This window comes from Oncorhynchus tshawytscha, linkage group LG01 (genome assembly GCF_018296145.1).
Source record: "Oncorhynchus tshawytscha isolate Ot180627B linkage group LG01, Otsh_v2.0, whole genome shotgun sequence".
NCBI classification, from domain to species: domain Eukaryota; kingdom Metazoa; phylum Chordata; class Actinopteri; order Salmoniformes; family Salmonidae; genus Oncorhynchus; species Oncorhynchus tshawytscha.
In genome coordinates this window covers 14,320,708-14,337,589 of record NC_056429.1, presented here as the reverse complement: position 1 = coordinate 14,337,589, position 16,882 = coordinate 14,320,708, and the positions used below count along the sequence as shown (strand labels likewise).

At 42.5% G+C, this 16,882-nt stretch overlaps 1 protein-coding gene and 1 non-coding gene across 3 annotated transcripts; both read right to left on the bottom strand.

The window, feature by feature from the left end:
- Nucleotides 1-782: 782 nt before the first annotated feature.
- Nucleotides 783-16,332, bottom strand: cdhr5b (cadherin-related family member 5b). Of its 2 annotated transcripts, XM_024384729.2 has the most exons (15): nucleotides 16,102-16,332; nucleotides 10,472-10,647; nucleotides 10,212-10,262; nucleotides 9,826-9,915; nucleotides 9,438-9,524; nucleotides 9,223-9,321; nucleotides 8,891-9,067; nucleotides 8,608-8,698; nucleotides 8,317-8,414; nucleotides 7,688-7,894; nucleotides 7,302-7,415; nucleotides 7,089-7,155; nucleotides 6,746-6,892; nucleotides 3,139-3,314; nucleotides 783-2,744 (listed from the first exon to the last, which is right to left on the bottom strand). In XM_024384729.2, exons 1-15 carry the CDS (start codon nucleotides 16,190-16,192, stop codon nucleotides 2,190-2,192), a joined length of 2,226 nt encoding a protein of 741 aa, XP_024240497.1. In that variant the 5' UTR covers nucleotides 16,193-16,332; the 3' UTR covers nucleotides 783-2,189. The 2 variants fall into 2 exon arrangements, with proteins under 2 accessions (XP_024240497.1, XP_024240577.1); XM_024384809.2 differs by lacking the exon at nucleotides 6,746-6,892 and having other exon boundaries at nucleotides 16,102-16,331.
- Nucleotides 3,973-4,026, bottom strand: LOC112261771. The gene has a single exon (XR_002955209.1). It is a non-coding gene; the product is annotated as a U7 small nuclear RNA (small nuclear RNA).
- Nucleotides 16,333-16,882: the final 550 nt, after the last annotated feature.

Sequence of the window (16,882 nt, the reverse complement as noted above, 5' to 3'; positions counted from 1 at the left end):
TCCATTATTTACAAAGATACAAGAAAGTTGAAGCTTAAGTTCAAGCCATGAATGATCTTACCCGAACAACGGGAAAACAAAATGAGTAAACATTGCACTTAATGTTATTTTTTTGTGTTTGTGTTTGTGTATGATAACACATTTTCTAATAGTACTGTATCAAGCAATAAAGTGAGTTACTGATTAGTGAACAGCAGAGTTTCGGTAAGCAACAAGGAAGCATGACTCCGATGTGTACTAGGGTCAAAGTTCCACATGATTAATAATGGAGAGCAAGTATGGCAGGACTAAATGTTTCCAGGTTGATGAAAAAGCAGCAGAAGTTCTAACATGTTGTCCAATAAAATAGTAGTCTAAAACCTCATTCCTGCAGTCAAATGACCAAATCGCCCTCTAGTGGCCTCATGGGTGAAATGTTATTAATTTTTTTTTAAATGTCATAATTAATAAACATCATTTTAAAAAACCTGTTGAAAATCCAGTGTTTCTACGTCAACCGGTTTTGTTATATTTCAATCTGCTGTGATGTATATAAAGTGTAATATTGGGATGCTCAAAATTGAATACATTTTAACTCAATATCTGACATGATGCAGGTGTCTTCTTTTTCTAAGCCCATAACCATGTGTGTGAAGTGTATACTTTGTTTCAAAGTAGATTTGTTTAAGACTACCAAGAAACACTCTGTGTGACCCTGATTTGGCCCAGTGCAGTAAAAGGTTGATGTGATGCTTCAGACAGGTGGGATCCTGGTGCAGAAAAGAGCATTTCTTTCTTTCACATACAGTACAGCACTTCAGGGACCTCATTTATAAATGTTGCGTACATACAAAATATACCCCGAAACAGTTTTTGGGCATTTATCCAAATTAACTTGAGAATGTCCCTCCACGCAAACTTTACACCACGCGCACACACATTGTCTAGTGGTTGAAGTATTGTATTGCAAGCAGGCCAGTAATGCTGTGTTCACGTGCTCATCGGAACTAGGAAACTCAGAAATGTCTGACTTGCTAACAGGTTGAACGCGACACGTGTATAACTACAACCAGTTAGCAAGTCAAAAATGTGCTGGTTTTCTAGTTCCGACTAGCATGTGAACACGGCATAAGTATTTTGTGCAAATGGTTGCTATTATGACATGCTTATTCATAAAAACATAATAACAAGATGAAGCAATTTCTGTTCATTTTTTGTTGTTGAATGATTAGACATAGGAATCTATTCCTATTTATTTTATTTTCATAACCATTGCAGAATAAATGTCTCACCTTCCCGGGCAGTCCAGCATATTAGGTTGGGGGGAGAGTCAACGTAAAACATTGTTGAGGTCAGACATTCTGCTGACAGGTCCACAACAATTTACCATCATTTCTCCTTCAGAAATTGTCACAGTCCTTTGCTAAATACAGAATGTTACTGCAAAAGATTAAAACAGTCTGCCAACACAGTAAATAGAAAAGTAGTTTTAAGTAAAATGCTACAGCCCACAGTTTTACGCAAAAGACAAATTGTTGTTCAATATTTAGTGTACCAATCGATGATTGTGTTTCTATCTCCTGTCTTGGTATAGGCTTAAACAGGCTATGATGTCACGCTCCTATTGCACAGCAATACTGTAGCCTATACACACACTGTCAAAGTAAAATGTTTTGAATATACAATCAATAAAGTGCTTGGCACTCACTATAGGCAGCATGAATGTTAAGTTTGAAAAAGTCACTGTAAAAAACTAAAACATTCTGCACACACCTCTACAAAATGTAATCAAATTTGCCATTACTCTTTCTTTCAGAAACCTACGTGGCCTAATTCCAATAGTTCCAAATTATACAGCAAATAAAGGGTGTTATTGTCACTATAAAAGGTGAATGAAAGGACTTTTTCTGACAGAGTTAGAATGCTTGTCCATGTGTGCACAGTTTAACGACAGGTCTGAATTATAATGGTAAAAATGTGTGTTGTAGGGCATGTGCCAAGTTTAGAAATCTCAATATGTTTAGACGTACGTATTATTTTCAGAAATGGCGCACACAGATATTTAGTGTGGAATTTACACAACAATTATAAATGGGGCCCCAATTGCGCAATATTTAGCTTACCCGGCACAACTGAACGAAAAAATAAAACCTCACCCACCCAAACAGACAAGGCAAGCTAAATCCAGTGCAGGCCTACCCCTCTACTCCTCACAGGTCAGACGTCTGGAACTTTTCTTTCTCAGAATCCTCAAACCTCACTCCACGGCCATCATCCATATCAGCATCAGAGAACAACACCTTTGGGGTCTGTGGTGACGAGTTGTCATATTCTTCTTCCTCCTCTCTAAACCCCTCCTCTTCTTCATCATCATCATCGTCGTCACCTTCCCGCTCCCCATTGTCAGGTATGATGACCACTTCCTCCTTGGCATTGGGGTCGATGTCCTCTTTGAACCAGACTGACTTGTAGCCCTCCTCCACACGCCTCTCCTTGGTCAGGATGGGCTTCACCTCCTTCTCGCTGTCGGCCTTATCGGACCCTGCCAGGCTGCTGGTGTCAAGCAGAAGGTTGGAGTACAGTGGAGCCGAGACCTTCATGACATTCTCCTCCACAGCTCTGGAGGTCACTCCATTCCCGATGGACCGCTTCCCATCCATCTCCTCTGGGCCTTTGGATCCCACGCTGCTAGTGTCTCCGTCATTCTGGAAGCCCTCGTTGGTGTACTGCACCCCATCCTTGAGTTCGCCGGGACCTTTCCCAAGCTGTAAACAAGCAATGTACCAGTCAGAACAGACTGCATTTAGGGAGGCAGAGCAAAAATCTTTAACACAAATATATATTTTTTGCCATCAATTGATTACTACACTTCAAAATGGTTTTAAGCTGTCCACATAGGATAACCCTTTCTGTTTCCAGGTAGAACCATTTTTGTTTCCAGATAGAACCCTTTTAGTTTCCATGTAGAACCCTCTGTGGTAAGGGTTCTACATGGAACTCAAAAGGGTTCTACCTGGACCCAAAAAGGGTTCTTCAAAGGGTTATCATATGGGGACAGTAGAATAACCCTTTAAGGTTCAAGATAGCAATTTATTTTCTGAGTGTTGCTTTTAAAAGCTTTGCATTGCTATTTCTTCTTGTAGTGTAGAATGAACTCACAGAGCTACGGAAGATGTTGGCCTCTGACAGCTTCCTCCAATCTGTCTTGCCCTTCTGGATGCGGAAGACGAGCAGGCCGATGACGACCATAGAGATGACCAGTAACACAGCCAGGCTAGCACCCAGGGCAGCCATGTCCCCAGGACCATACCCACCTGGGGCCCCTAGAGCCCCTTCTGCAGGTCCAAGGTCAAACACAATGTTTAAAACATGCTGCCCCTCACAGAAATAAATACAACACAAGAATGGACATTGGCATCCAGCTAATATGTCTACAGGACAGCCATCTTGGTCGGGGAAAACGTTCTTTCTAGAGACTAATCAAATATGGTAAACTATTGTATAATATTGTATATATACATCTCTATGGCCCACTCCCCCCTAAAACACTTACAAAAGGTGAATTAGCGAAGGGGTTTAACAATAACCACAGGAATGTCCAAAGAAATACCTCTAACATTATGTGTGAGTATAATTTCAGCAAGCTTGGGTAAGCGCAGGTTTGCAACCTTCGGACATTGGTTTTACAATCAGTGAATGGATTTTGGGAGGTGTTGACAAGCCAAGCGAAATGACTGTGTGTGACCTTGTGTAAGAAGCATAGGCAGCAGCAATAGGCATTATCAGTGAGGTTGTGTTTGGTCTCCTGAGAGAAAAAGAAGGGTGGTTAGGGGATTCATGAAAAAATACTATAGTATACTATGGTATAAATACTGTAGTATTGCTATATTTATATACTATAGTATTCACTGTAGTAATTACTGTAGTGTTCTTGAGGACATTTCTGGAGTATTTACTACAGCGTTTTTATTTGATTATCTTTGACATAGAAGTGGGGGCTTTCTCCCTGTGGAAACCTACTGGACAAATACAAAAAGAGCAATTTTCCATTACCTGTAGGTAGGAAGGGCTGGAGGAGTCTGAACGGATAGTTCAGAGCTTCTGCTCTTTTCTATAACCTGTAGGTAGGTAGGAGGACTGGAGCCTGATTGGATAGTTCAGAGATTCTAGTCTTTTCTATCCATGTCATTTCATGGGATGAGAGGGGGAGGCAAGACAGTCAGAGGGCAAGGAGGGAGGATGTGTTTAACTCAAGGCTTGTTATTACGGGTGCATTGCGTGGGTAGAGGGGAGTTTTTATTAGGTACACCAATTTAGTTCTGGGTCAGACCCACCTTTGCCTCCAGAACAGCTTGAAATGGAATCGTTACTCAATTGGTATCAAGGGACCTAACGTGTGCCAGGAAAATGTTCCCCACACCATTACATCACCGCCACCAGCCTGTACCGTTGACACCAGGCAGGGTGGGGCCGTGGACTCATGCTTCTTACGTTAAATCCTGACTATCAAAATAAAATAGCATTTTCTTTGTCACATGCGCCGAATACCTTACCATGAACTGCTTACTTACAAGCCGTTAACCAACAATGCAGTTTTAAGAAGAATACGAGTTAAGAAAAATATTTACATAATAAACTGAAGTAAAAAATAAAAGAGCAACAATAAATAGGGCTCCCGAGTGGCGCAGCGGTCTAAAGCTAGAGGCGTCATTACAGACACCCTGGTATGATTCCAGGCAGTCCCACAGGGCGATGCACAATTGGCCCAGCGTCTTTCGGGTTTGGCCGGTGTAGTACGTCATTGTAAATAAGAATTTGTTCTTAACTGACTTGGTTAGTTAAATAAAGGTTAATAAAAAACATGTGTATATATATATATATATTTAAAAATAACAATAGCGAGGCTGCATACAGGGGGTACCAGTACGAGTCAATGTGCGGGGGTACAGGTTAGTCGAGGTAATTAAGGTAATATATACATATAGGTAGGGGTAAAATGACTATGCATAGATAATAGATAATAAAGAATGAGTAGCAGCAGTGTATAAAAAAGGGGGGGGTCAATGCAAATCGTCCAGGTAGCCATTTGATTAGCTGTTCAGCAGCCTTGTGGCTTGGTGGTAGAAGCTGTTAAGCAGTCACCATACCAAGCGGTGATGCAACCAGTCAGGATGCTCTCGATGGTGCAGCTGTATAACTTTTTGAGGATTTGAGGACCCATGCCAAATATTTTCAATCAGGAATAGGCTTATGACTCTGCCATAATCATGCCAAAACAGGAACCAGGATTTGTCAGACCAGGCAAAGTTTTTCCGCTCTTCAGTTGTCCAGCGTTGGTGATCGCGTGTCCACTGGAGCCGCTTCTTCTTGTTTTTAGCTGATGGCAGTGAAACCCGGTGTGGTTGTCTGCTGCAATAGCCCATCAGTGACAAGGACCGACGAGTTGTGCATTGCCGAGATGCCGTTCTGCACACCCCTGTTGTACTGAGACATTATTTGCTAGTTTGTGACCCGCCTGTTAGCTTGTAAAATTTTTGCCATTCTCCTTTGACCTCTCATCAACAAGCTGTTTTTTCGCCCACAGGACTACCGCTGACTGGATGTTTTTTGTTTGTCGCACCATTTTCGGTAACCCTAGACACTGTTGTGTGTGAAAAGCCCAGGAGGCCGGCCGTTTCTTAGATACTGGAACTGGCGTGCTTGGCACTGACGATTATTCCAAGCTCAAAGTCGCTTAGGTCACTCGTTTTTCCCATTCTAACTTTCAATCAGTAACTGAATGCCTCGATGCCTGTCTGCCATGTGACTCGCTGTCTGTAGGAGTGAACCATTTTAATGAACGGGGAGGTGTACCTACTAAACTGACCACTGAATGCATATCATTTAGCAAAAAAAACATTTGAATTAATATCTAAATTCAAACATTTTCTATTGTATTTATATTTTATATATTTCTTTATTTTTGTTAATAAAGGAAAGAAGAGTGCCAACTAGATCAGTTAAAAGTAGTTTGTGGGAGAAGAGTTAAAATAGTAGCAAAGTTTAGAAAGGTAAAAGTATAAAGAACTGTTTGTAGATGCCAATAGTAGTGTTATGTTTAGTAAGTGGGAGGGGAGGGGGAGGATCCGAACCCGGATTAGGGTAAGGGTTGGGGATAGGGCACATGTTAATCAGGGTTACGTTGTGTTTATAAGTGAGGTATGTTGATGTTGTGTGGAACGTGAGGTTGAGTTTATATCAGTCTGACATCTGGAGCATGATGGACAGAGGTGTTTTAGTGTAACCTGTAGGGAACACAATATGTGGTCTATACTTGGCATGTAGGTTTCTCACTCATGGGTAGCACAAACTGGGTATATGGTGGATAGGAATGGGTGGGGTGTATGCAATTGAAATGCTGTAATATTACTATAGTTAAAAACTATAGTGTTTTAGCAGACACTGTAGTGTTTTTGCATTATTTACTTCACTTTAGTACTACAGTGTTTAAATGTGGATACTGTAGCATTTACTATCGTATTCTCCAATATACTACTAAATTATAAAGTAAGCGCTACACAATCAAGGGGGATACTACAGTGTGTAGTATAGTATTCTACAGTATACTACAAGATTCTAAAGTAAGTACTAGACATGATCGAGGGATATTACAGTGTGGAGTATAGTATTCTACAGTATACTACCATTTACTACAGTTTACTAGAGAATTCTATAGTAAATACTATAATATTCTATAGTAAACTGTAGTATTTTTCCATGTGGGTACCTGTTGTGGAGTTAATGGCGGCATGGGTGGCAGTAGCCATGTCAGTGGTGGCCATGTCAGTGGTGGCCATGTCAGTGGTGGCCATGTCAGTGGTGGCCATGTCAGTGGTGGCCATGTCAGTGGTGGTTGGGGCCATGGTTGTAATCCCTGGGAGGAGAGCAGTGTCAGCAGCTGTTCAGCATGGACCCCCTCCCCATCTCTGTCCCTCCATAGCATGGAGAATGACATAGGGCGTGCAATAGCAAGTGATTTGCGTGTAATTAATGGAGAGCAGGGAGTGTCATAGGCAACCCAGTGTTATTTATAACTATGTAAGTATATTAGCTACATGAATGGGTTTTACCTGGCATGACCTCCACCGTGAGAGATGCTGTAGTTGATTCTGCATTGGATGAGTCGATGGCATGCAACTGAGCAAACAATCAAAAAGTTAAACATTGAAAGTCTAAGTACAAGATAGTTTTTTCTAACGTCTTACTCAAACACCTTCAGTTGACTTTACTCTAGTTTATTTGTAGGTTGTTGTTTTGGCTTAAAGGGAACAGAACACACTCACATTCATGGAAACAGTGCCTGGCATAACGTTTTTAGTCATGAGGATGAAGCCTTGCGGGGTAATGGAGAATTCAGTGCTTCCCTGAACCTCATATCTCACATCAGGGTTGATGCCCTGTAGAGAAGGATTGGTTAGCCATAATGTTAGATAGGGGTACCATGAAATAAGGTCCCTGAAATGGGAAATGTATGCTAACTAAAGATCATATTTCGAGTTAGTGTGATCAATATCAATATCATCTGTAGCATACTTGAGGTCTCTATAAAAAATAAAATATCTCCAATTAATATCGAAGTCACACATTAATTGCAACCTTTTGTCTGAGATCTGTACTTTACATGTGCAATATGTTTTCACTGCTACCGACACAAGGGAATAGACCGTACATCAGCATAGTCTGTGTCCTTGGCCTGGACCTTGAGTGGCCTGTTGGAGGCTTTGCTCTCCAGAACCATGCTGTCTACACCCGCGTCTGCAGAGATGAAGCCCTCATACTCCATCTTCTCAAACTGCGGCGGGTTCACACTCTTTTTCACAACAACGATAGTGACCGTTGTGGTCGCAAACTGGTCGCCGTTGGATGTCTGTAAAGCCTGAGCATAAAAACCGCGTTAACATTTTCTATCAATGATTGTATCTGTGCCGCAAAAACATAATCATGTGATGTCAACTGCATAATTATATTAATTGCAATAAGAGGTTATTAACTACACACTCTTAGGAAAAAGGGTTCCAAAAGGGTTCTGCTTCTGTCCCCATAGGAGAACCCTTTTTGGTTTGAGGTAGAACTATTTTGGGTTCCATGTAGAACCCTCTGTGAAATGGGTTCTACAGGGAATCCAACAGGGTTCCACCTGGAACCAAAAGGAGTTCTTCAAAAGCTTCTCCTATGGCGACAACCGAAAAACCCTTTTCAATTCTAGATGGCACCTTTTTTTCTAAGCGTGTATCAACTATATGGTTGGTAGAGGTCTATATGGACATTATGGATTCATTCAGAGAAACTTTGAATTACCAAAACTGTTAAGGTCAGTGGGCCCGCTATATCTGCCGCCTTCGACATGGTGATGTCCCCAGTGTTCTGATTGATCTGAAAAATGTCAGATTCAGACCCTTAAAAAGAGAAAAAAAGAAACGTGAGAGCCCTGTTAGTAGAGGTATATTCATTGGAGAAGAAATGTGTTGTTGGCCAGGCCTATAGGTGAGATAGTTGCTCTGTGAATTATAGCCGAGTCTGTCAGTATCAATGATCGTGATATTTCTGAGAGTATTTACATGTAAAATGTTGAATATTCATGATGCTTACCGGTTGGAAATCTGTACATTATAGCCACATTTAAGCCTTTGTCACCATCAATGGCATGCACCGGACCTGGCAGCAATGGCAATGCACCAACCTGGGACGTAAATGAGACTTTGCATTACTTACTGTGGCTACTGTCACTACTATTTCAATCCAATAATGTCATGGGCTAAGCTAAACACATAATGATGGCTAGCTTTACTGAGTAGATTGTGAATATTAGTCAGATGTATTATAAGATTATAACAACGTTGTTGTTTTTGAGGGGAGAGGATGGTGGACGCACCACTTGCTCTGTTAAGTTGACTGTTCCTGTATATCCAGAGCTGAGGCAGATTTTGGACATGTCAACTATGGTTTCTGTGCAGGGCTGAAACCATGGTGGACGGTTGTCAATGTCCATGATGTTGACATGGATAGTGGCTGTGGCAGTGAATGAAGGTGGTGTGGATGTGGGGGTATCCTAAAAAAAAACACAACAAAAGGACTCGGTGAAGATCTAAAGCTTGGATGCCGTCAAATAGATGATGGTTTCAACCAATACAGTTTATTATTCCACGGCCCCAAACAATCAATCACTTTCATTACAAGAACTATAAAAACAGAACAAGCACTCACCTGAGCAGATAATATAAGTGTCACACTTGTCGCTGCGTCATAGTCAAGAACATGTTGCACTAGTATATTTGGGCTGTTTTCTTGCAGTCTAAAACCCTCCTGTGAGAATTTAAAAGGACATTATTTTATTTTTCGATAAGTTATGTATGGCTGGGAGGAGCATTTTCTTTTAGTATTCGCTCTCATATTTAGACAGGATGAGGATGGGGACTTACTGTATCTGGCACTAGGCTGTAATAGAGTCGATCCTTATCTGCATCTGTTGCTACAATTGCACCGACACTTTTGCCTACAGGTGACAACTGGTCCAAAGAAAATAACACATACAGTGTTTATTTCTGTCACGAGTAGTTTTTTAAATATGTTTTATATATAGAATAGAGTAAATGGAATCAGACATTCTACCATGAAACCTTAACAGGATTCTAGAAATATGGTAAAGTACTCATGGCTAGTATACCAACTGCTAAACTGTTTATCTGCTTAACTGTTTATCTGCTTAACTATTTATCTTAACTGTTTGACTGACTAGCTAAAAACGTGATCTAACTTCCCTATGACTGATAATGAAGTACACTAACCGAGAAAGAAATATGCACTCACCTCATCGACATTGAGAGTGTACTGGCTTTCTGCAAATACTGGCGGGTTGTCATTCACATTCTCAATAAGTACCACTACTATTAGAGTGAGCTGGAATGAAGATCACATTTGAATTACTGACTCCATAGAGGTATATAAGTAAAATTAGGTTTAACTTAAGTTTAATATTGCATGCCATATGTTATAAATCTAATAATAACCCCCAGTTATGACTGAATGAATCTCAAATCCAAATGATTTTTATTATAATGTCAATCAATGTATTATGGACATTACTTTTTATTGTAATTTCTTTTCTATATAATGTATTTATTGGTCCAGCTTGCCCATAGGGTAGCCACTCCCACAACATATCGATCTTTAAAAGTAGAAGAAAGTGCACTTACAAATTGGTCACCTTTTGTACAAAGAAGGTCAATGGTGAAAGACGTTTTAGTCTGTGAAATAAACAAAATTACACCAACTTCTCATCTGCATTATACAATTGACTATATTCATAATCAACTGCAAGAAAGGGGCTAATTACTGTGGAAAAGGCACCAGCAGAGCCAAGGGAATTAAGTGTACCCAACAACACATGTGCCTTTCGTAGCTTAATCTAGATCCAAGATGAAAACCTATTCATGCTAAAAAAGTGATAACATACCTCATAGTCCAAAACTTTTACCGCTGTAAGATCATTGCCATTCAGACCAAAAGAGTCTGCAGGATTACTGGCAATAATTATGGTCACCCCTTCTTCTGTGGTGATTGTGGTCACAACAGCACCAACAGCGTTGTTCTCTCTAATAGTGGGAGGCGTTGCCCCAGGTATGGAGCATACTGCGATGGAAGAGAGAAAAGACAATAATATAACAGTAGTATAACAATAACTGAACAGTACCCAAATTATGTAACATAAAGTAAAATAATTGTCTGTTTTCAATGAAAGTATCATTCAAGCAAAATGTGTTTGAACTCTATGGATATTATCCCACTGGGAACACCACGTCATTTAAACATGGAGAATTGGGTCATTTGGAAGATACTGTACGTTGATGAATGAGATTCCAACCTATTTTCACCAACTCAAAAAGACAGTCAGAAGTTTGTTGACTTCTCAATGTGTTATCACAGCACTTTCAACCATTTAAAAGCACAACAAAGTTCAAATGGTAATACAAGGTCAGATCTTTGTATTCATTAAACAACTTCATGTGTTACATTAAAGAACATACTGTAAGTGATCAATGCTGTTTGAGATTCTGTGCAGATTATTACAGCAATTGTGAAGATTTCCACAGACCTGCGACCCTGAACAAGCATGCTTTCTATGATTACATAGGAAGACATTTATACTTACATTAGGGTAACCTCAACATGTGGCCATGGATGTGTTACTCATTGTAAGGTTGAATAAATATTGTTACATTTGTTTTCAAGATATCCTTAACATTAGGCTATTTACTGCCTAACAAAAGTAATATTGAATTGTGTTTGGTTGACAACGCAACCAAAAATCAACATTTAAAGGAGATTTATCTACTGCTTGGATAGTTAGATCTGGGCCACTAGCTTAATCCTATTATTTTATGTATTTAACTTATATTACGGTTGAGATGGAGACATGAATCCAACATATAATTTGTTAACCTGTAGAAAAGTTAAAAGGCTATTTAATGTATTGCAAAAATCCTGAATCCAAGATGGCGTAGCAGTCAGACATCTTTTGTCCTCGTCTTTGTCACACCCTGACCATAGTTTGCTTTGTATGTTTCTATGTTTTGGTTGGTCAGGGTGTGATCTGAGTGGGCATTCTATGTTGGATGTATTGTTTGTCTATTTCTATGTCTGGCCTGATATGGTTCTCAATCAGAGGCAGGTGTTAGTCATTGTCTCTGATTGGGAACCATATTTAGGTAGCCTGGGTTTCACTGTGTGTTTGTGGGTGATTGTTCCTGTCTCTGTGTTTTGCACCAGATAGGGCTGTTTTTTGGTTTTCCGCGTTTATTATTTTTGTAGTGTTCGTGTTTATCTTTTGTTATTAAACATGAATCAAAGAAACCACGCTGTATTTTGGTCCGCTTCTCCTTCACCTAAAGAAAACCGTTACAGAATCACCCACCACAACAGGACCAAGCGGCGTGGTAACGGGCAACAGCAGCGAAAAGAGGAATGGACATGGGAGGACGGTTTGGACGGCAATATGGACTATACTACTTGGGAGGAAATAGACAGGTGGGCGGTCGACCCAGGGAGAGTGCCGGAGCCCGCCTGGGATTCGATGGAGCAGTGCGCGGAAGGTTACAGGAGAATGAGGTTGCGAAGCAAGCACGGCGGTGCGGACGGAGGCCCGAGAGTCAGCCCCAAACACTTCTTGGGGGGGGGGCACAGGGGGAGTGTGGCAGAGTCAGGAGTCAGACCTGAGCCAACTCCCCCCGTTTATCGTGAGGAGCCAAGGAGGAGCTCAGAACCAGAGCTGGTGTTGGAGGTGAGCGAAGCAGAGACTGTGAAGGAGTTAATGGGGAAATTGGAGGAGAGAGATCTGAGGGAGTTGCTGGTTTGGTGCATGAGGCACGACATTCGCCCGACGGAGCGTGTCAGGGATTTAATGGCACCTGGGTCAGCTCTCCATACTCATCCTGAGGTGCGTGCTAAGGGTCTGGTGAAGACTGTGCCAGCCTCACGCACCAGGCCTCCTGTGCATCTCCCTAGCCTTGCACATCCTGTGCCATCTCAGCACTACAGTGCTCCTAGCAGTGCTAACCGTGGCGGGCGTGGTACTGGTCAGGCACCGTGTTATGCGATGGTTCGCACGGTGTCCCCAGTACGCGTGCTTAGCCCGGTGCGCTACATCCCAGCTTCCCACATCTGCCGGGCTAGGGTGAAGATCCAGCCAGGGCGGTTGGTGCCAGCCCTGCTCTCAAGATCTCCAGTACGCCTTCACGGTCCGGTCCATCCAGTGCCACCTCCACACACCAGCCCTCCGGTGGCAGCTCCCCGCACCAGGCTTCCTGTGCGTGTCCTCGGCCCAGTACCACCAGTGCCAGCACCACGCATCAGGCCTACAGTGCATCCCGCCTGTCCAGCGCTGCCGGGGCCTTCCTCCTCTCCAGCGCTGTCGGAGTCTCCCGCCTCTCCAGCGCTGCCAGAGCCTTCCTCTCCAGCGTTGCTGGAGCTTCCCGTCTGCCCAGTGCTGCCGGAGTCTCCAGCCTGTCCGGCGCTGCTACCGGAGTCTCCCGCCTGTCCGGCGCTGCTGCCGGAGTCTCCCGCCTCTCCCGTCTATTATTCACCTCGAATCCGAAATCCCCCAACAGAAGCTAGCCAGCTCACTAGCTACTAGTCAGCTAACCACTGCTAGCGGTCATCAGCTAACCTTTAGCTCGGAAAGCTCTCGCCAGTTTGTACAACGTGACTCAAACCAGAGCATACCGGACCTATTTTCTCTCCACATCCCCGGAATCCTACCGCAAGCTCTGAACATTTTCACCTGGATCATCGCTGCTAGCTGCTATCTGAGTGACTACTGGCTAACGTTGGTCCCGGAACAAGAACCAATTAGCCTGGAGCTAGCCCATGCTAGGCCCTTTCTCCCGGCTAGCTAAAGAGGCCCATCAGCCACTAGTGGGCCACAATACCCGGACACCTTCTACTGCCGGTACGGGGCACGGAACCCTGCCGATCCTTCACGACTGGACTATGACGTAATATGCTCGAGGGGGTACTCATCTGGCCTCTACATCGCGACGTCCCCTGAATGCCCATCCACTAGCCATGGCCCTCTGGCTGTCTAGAGCATATTGGACTGTTGGCTGTATAGATCCATCGGCCAATTTCTTGGGCCATTATACCTATTTTGCCAATTGGACTTGGACCCCTCTGCTACTCGGAACCCTACTAATTCATCACGATTGGTCTATCGACGTCACTGCACGTGGAGGCTATAAAAGACTTTCCCCGTCAAGACGTCCCTCTAAGGTCCTTCTGCTAGCTTGCTAGCCCCGGCCTGCTACCTGTCTGAATCGGCGTGTCTCTAGCCAGCCCAACCACTCACTGGACCCCTATTGATCACCCAGCTATGCATGCCTTTCCCTAATATCAATATGCCTTGTCCATTACTGTCCTGGTTAATGATTATTGCTTTATTTCACTGTAGAGCCTCTAGCCCTGCTCAATATGCCTTAACCTACCATTTAGTTCCACCTCCCACATTTGCGGTGCCATCACCTGGTTTAAACATCTCTAGAGACAATATCTCTCGCATCATTACTCAATGCCTAGGTTTACCTCCAATGTACTCACATCCTACCATACCTCTGTCTGTACATTATGCCTTGAATCTACTCTCTCACGCCCAGAAACCTGCTCCTTTTACTCTCTGCTCTGAACGCACTAGACGACCAGTCCTGATAGTCTTTAGCCATACCCTCATCCTACTCCTCCTCTGTTCCTCTGGTGATGTAGAGGTTAATCCAGGCCTTGCAGTGCCTAGCTCCACTCCTACTCATTTGTTGACTTCTGTAACCGTAAAAGCCTTGGTTTCATGCATGTTAACATTAGAAGCTTCCTCCCTAAGTTTGTTTTATTCACTGCATTAGCACACTCTGCCAACCCAGATGTCCTAGCCGTGTCTGAATCCTGGCTTAGGAAGTCCACCAAAAACCGTGAAATCTCCATCCCTAACTAAAACATTTTCAGACAAGATAGAACTGCCAAAGGGGGCGGTATTGCAATCTACTGCCGAGAAAGCCTGCAGAGTTCTGTCTTACTATCCAGGTATGTGCCCAAACAATTCAAACTTCTACTTTTAAAAATCCATCTTTCCAGAAACAAGTCTCTCACCGTTGCCGCTTGCTATAGACCACCCTCTGCCCCCAGCTGTGCCCTAGACACCATATATGAATTGATTTCCCGCCATCTATCTTCAGAGCTTGTGCTGCTAGGTGACCTAAACTGTGACATGCTTAACACCCCGGCCATCTTACAATCTAAGCTTGATGTCCTCAATCTCACACAAATTATCAATGAACCCACCAGGTACAACCGCAAATCCGTAAACACAGGCACCCTCATAGATATCATAATAACCAACTCGCCCACCAAATACACCTCTGCTGTTTTCAACTAAGATCTCAGCGATCACTGCCTCATTGCCTGCATCCGTAATGGGTCTGCGGTCAAACAACCACCCCTCAACACTGTCAAACGCTCCCTAAAACACTTTGACCTGGCCCGGGTATCCTGGAAGGATATTGACCTCATCCTGTCAGTAGAGGATGCCCGTTTATTCCTAAAAAGTGCCTTCCTCACCATGTTAAATAAGCATTAGCATCTAATAGCCCCCGTGATATGCAACTTTTCAGGGAAGTTAGGAACAAATATACACAGGCAGTTAGGAAAGCTAAGGCTAACTTTTTCAAGCAGAAATCTGCATCCTGTAGCACAAACTCAAAAAAGTTCTGGCACACTGTAAAGTCCATGGAGAATAAGAGCACCTCCTCCCAGCGGCCCACTGCACTGAGGCTAGGAAACACTGTCACCACCGATAAATCCACTATAATTGACCATTTCTTGGGCCTTCCTCTGACACCACCTGGTATAGAGGTCCTGGATGGCAGGGAGCTCGGTCCCTCTGTTGAGTCTAGCCTTTGGAATGACTTTGATAGCAACAGTGAATCTATTAAGTTAAGATTTCTCAACAATCATTCTCATGATACCACTTTGGTTGTAGTCAGTGTAATATCAACTACAGTGGATATTACATTGAAGATCAGATGTTGTTTCAAATGTACAAATTCAACATATTTTATACAAGGTTTGTCTATGTTGAAAATTCGTTACCGGGATGACATAATCCTGTGGTTGAAATTTTACCCTCAAAACAACAGTTTACAATGATTTTTTCAAATCCAATGTATTTCCCACGTAGATTCCACATCACTATAAGCTGGAAAATGATGTTGAAACAACCAGTTTGTGCCAAGTGGATAGCTTTACGGTTTGTGCCAAGTGGATAGCTTTACGGTTTGTGCCAAGTGGATAGCCTTACGGTTTGTGTAATTAAACAACAAGAAAATAAAGGTAATACATATATAGCCTTAGTTTCATTGGTGATTAAAGGACTGAGAAAATGCTATATTTTATTTGGGACAAATTCCAACTCCAGAATTAGAATTCCAAATTCAAAGTGTAAAAAAGTCATTGGACAACCAATCTGAAACATATATCAAAAGCTGCAGACCCTGAAGCTGTGTCCCTGTCAATGTCCAATAATAATTTCAGTTTAGAAATACTTACTCTGTTGCGCTTCAGTTGATCTGTGAAGCAAAAACACAAGCAGAAAGCTCAACAAGGTCCTTAAAGTAAAGTGTGGATATTTCTTCTCCATTGCCCTGTTCAATTGTCCGATCGATCCTAATGAAATAAAGTAGGAATAGCAGGGCTTTTGTACCGACTTGTACTTGTCCGCATAAAGCAGTGATTATATGGCCTGAGGAGAGAGGACTGACTTTAGTCTCCACCTTTGTGACTATAAGGCTTATCTGCTGTTTTATGATCAGAGGAGAGGAGCATGTCTCTGGTGGACTTTCCCCCTTCATAAAGATACACATCTGTTGTGGAGAAATCATACAATAATAAGAGCCACTCCTACATGAAAGCGGATCTGTTTTTGAGGTTGAGATGAGATCTATTTGTCTGATCATTATATGAGAAATTGCACATTATCTGTTTTGAGGGCAGCATGGAGGAAAGGGATGGACCTTTTTGTCCTATAAGCTATAGTGTCCAGAGAATAGAACACAACTGTTGTAAAGTATAGTGAATAAGCTGTAAGAAGAAATCATGATGACCTCCCTAAACTTGGAGGATTAAGCCCATATAAAAATGATTTGATATATTTGTCATATTTTCTATTATGGAACTACTAGTCCACCGGGTCTGAATGACAATGAAAACAGGAATGTGTGGTGGCCTTTGGTCAGTAGCAACAAACTTCATGACTGGATGCTGTAAATGTACAACAACCATCCACATGAGGACAACAAATATCAGGAGTTACAAAGGCCTATATTACTGA

Coding starts and splice junctions, on each gene's coding strand:
- cdhr5b (XM_024384729.2), bottom strand. CDS start 16,192: ATGGAGAAGAAATATCCACACTTTACTTTAAGGACCTTGTTGAGCTTT. Junction 10,648..16,101: donor ATCAACTGAAGCGCAACAGA/GTAAGTATTTCT, acceptor CTTCCATCGCAG/TATGCTCCATACCTGGGGCA. Junction 7,895..8,316: donor CACTGACCTTAACAGTTTTG/GTAATTCAAAGT, acceptor TTTTATGCTCAG/GCTTTACAGACATCCAACGG.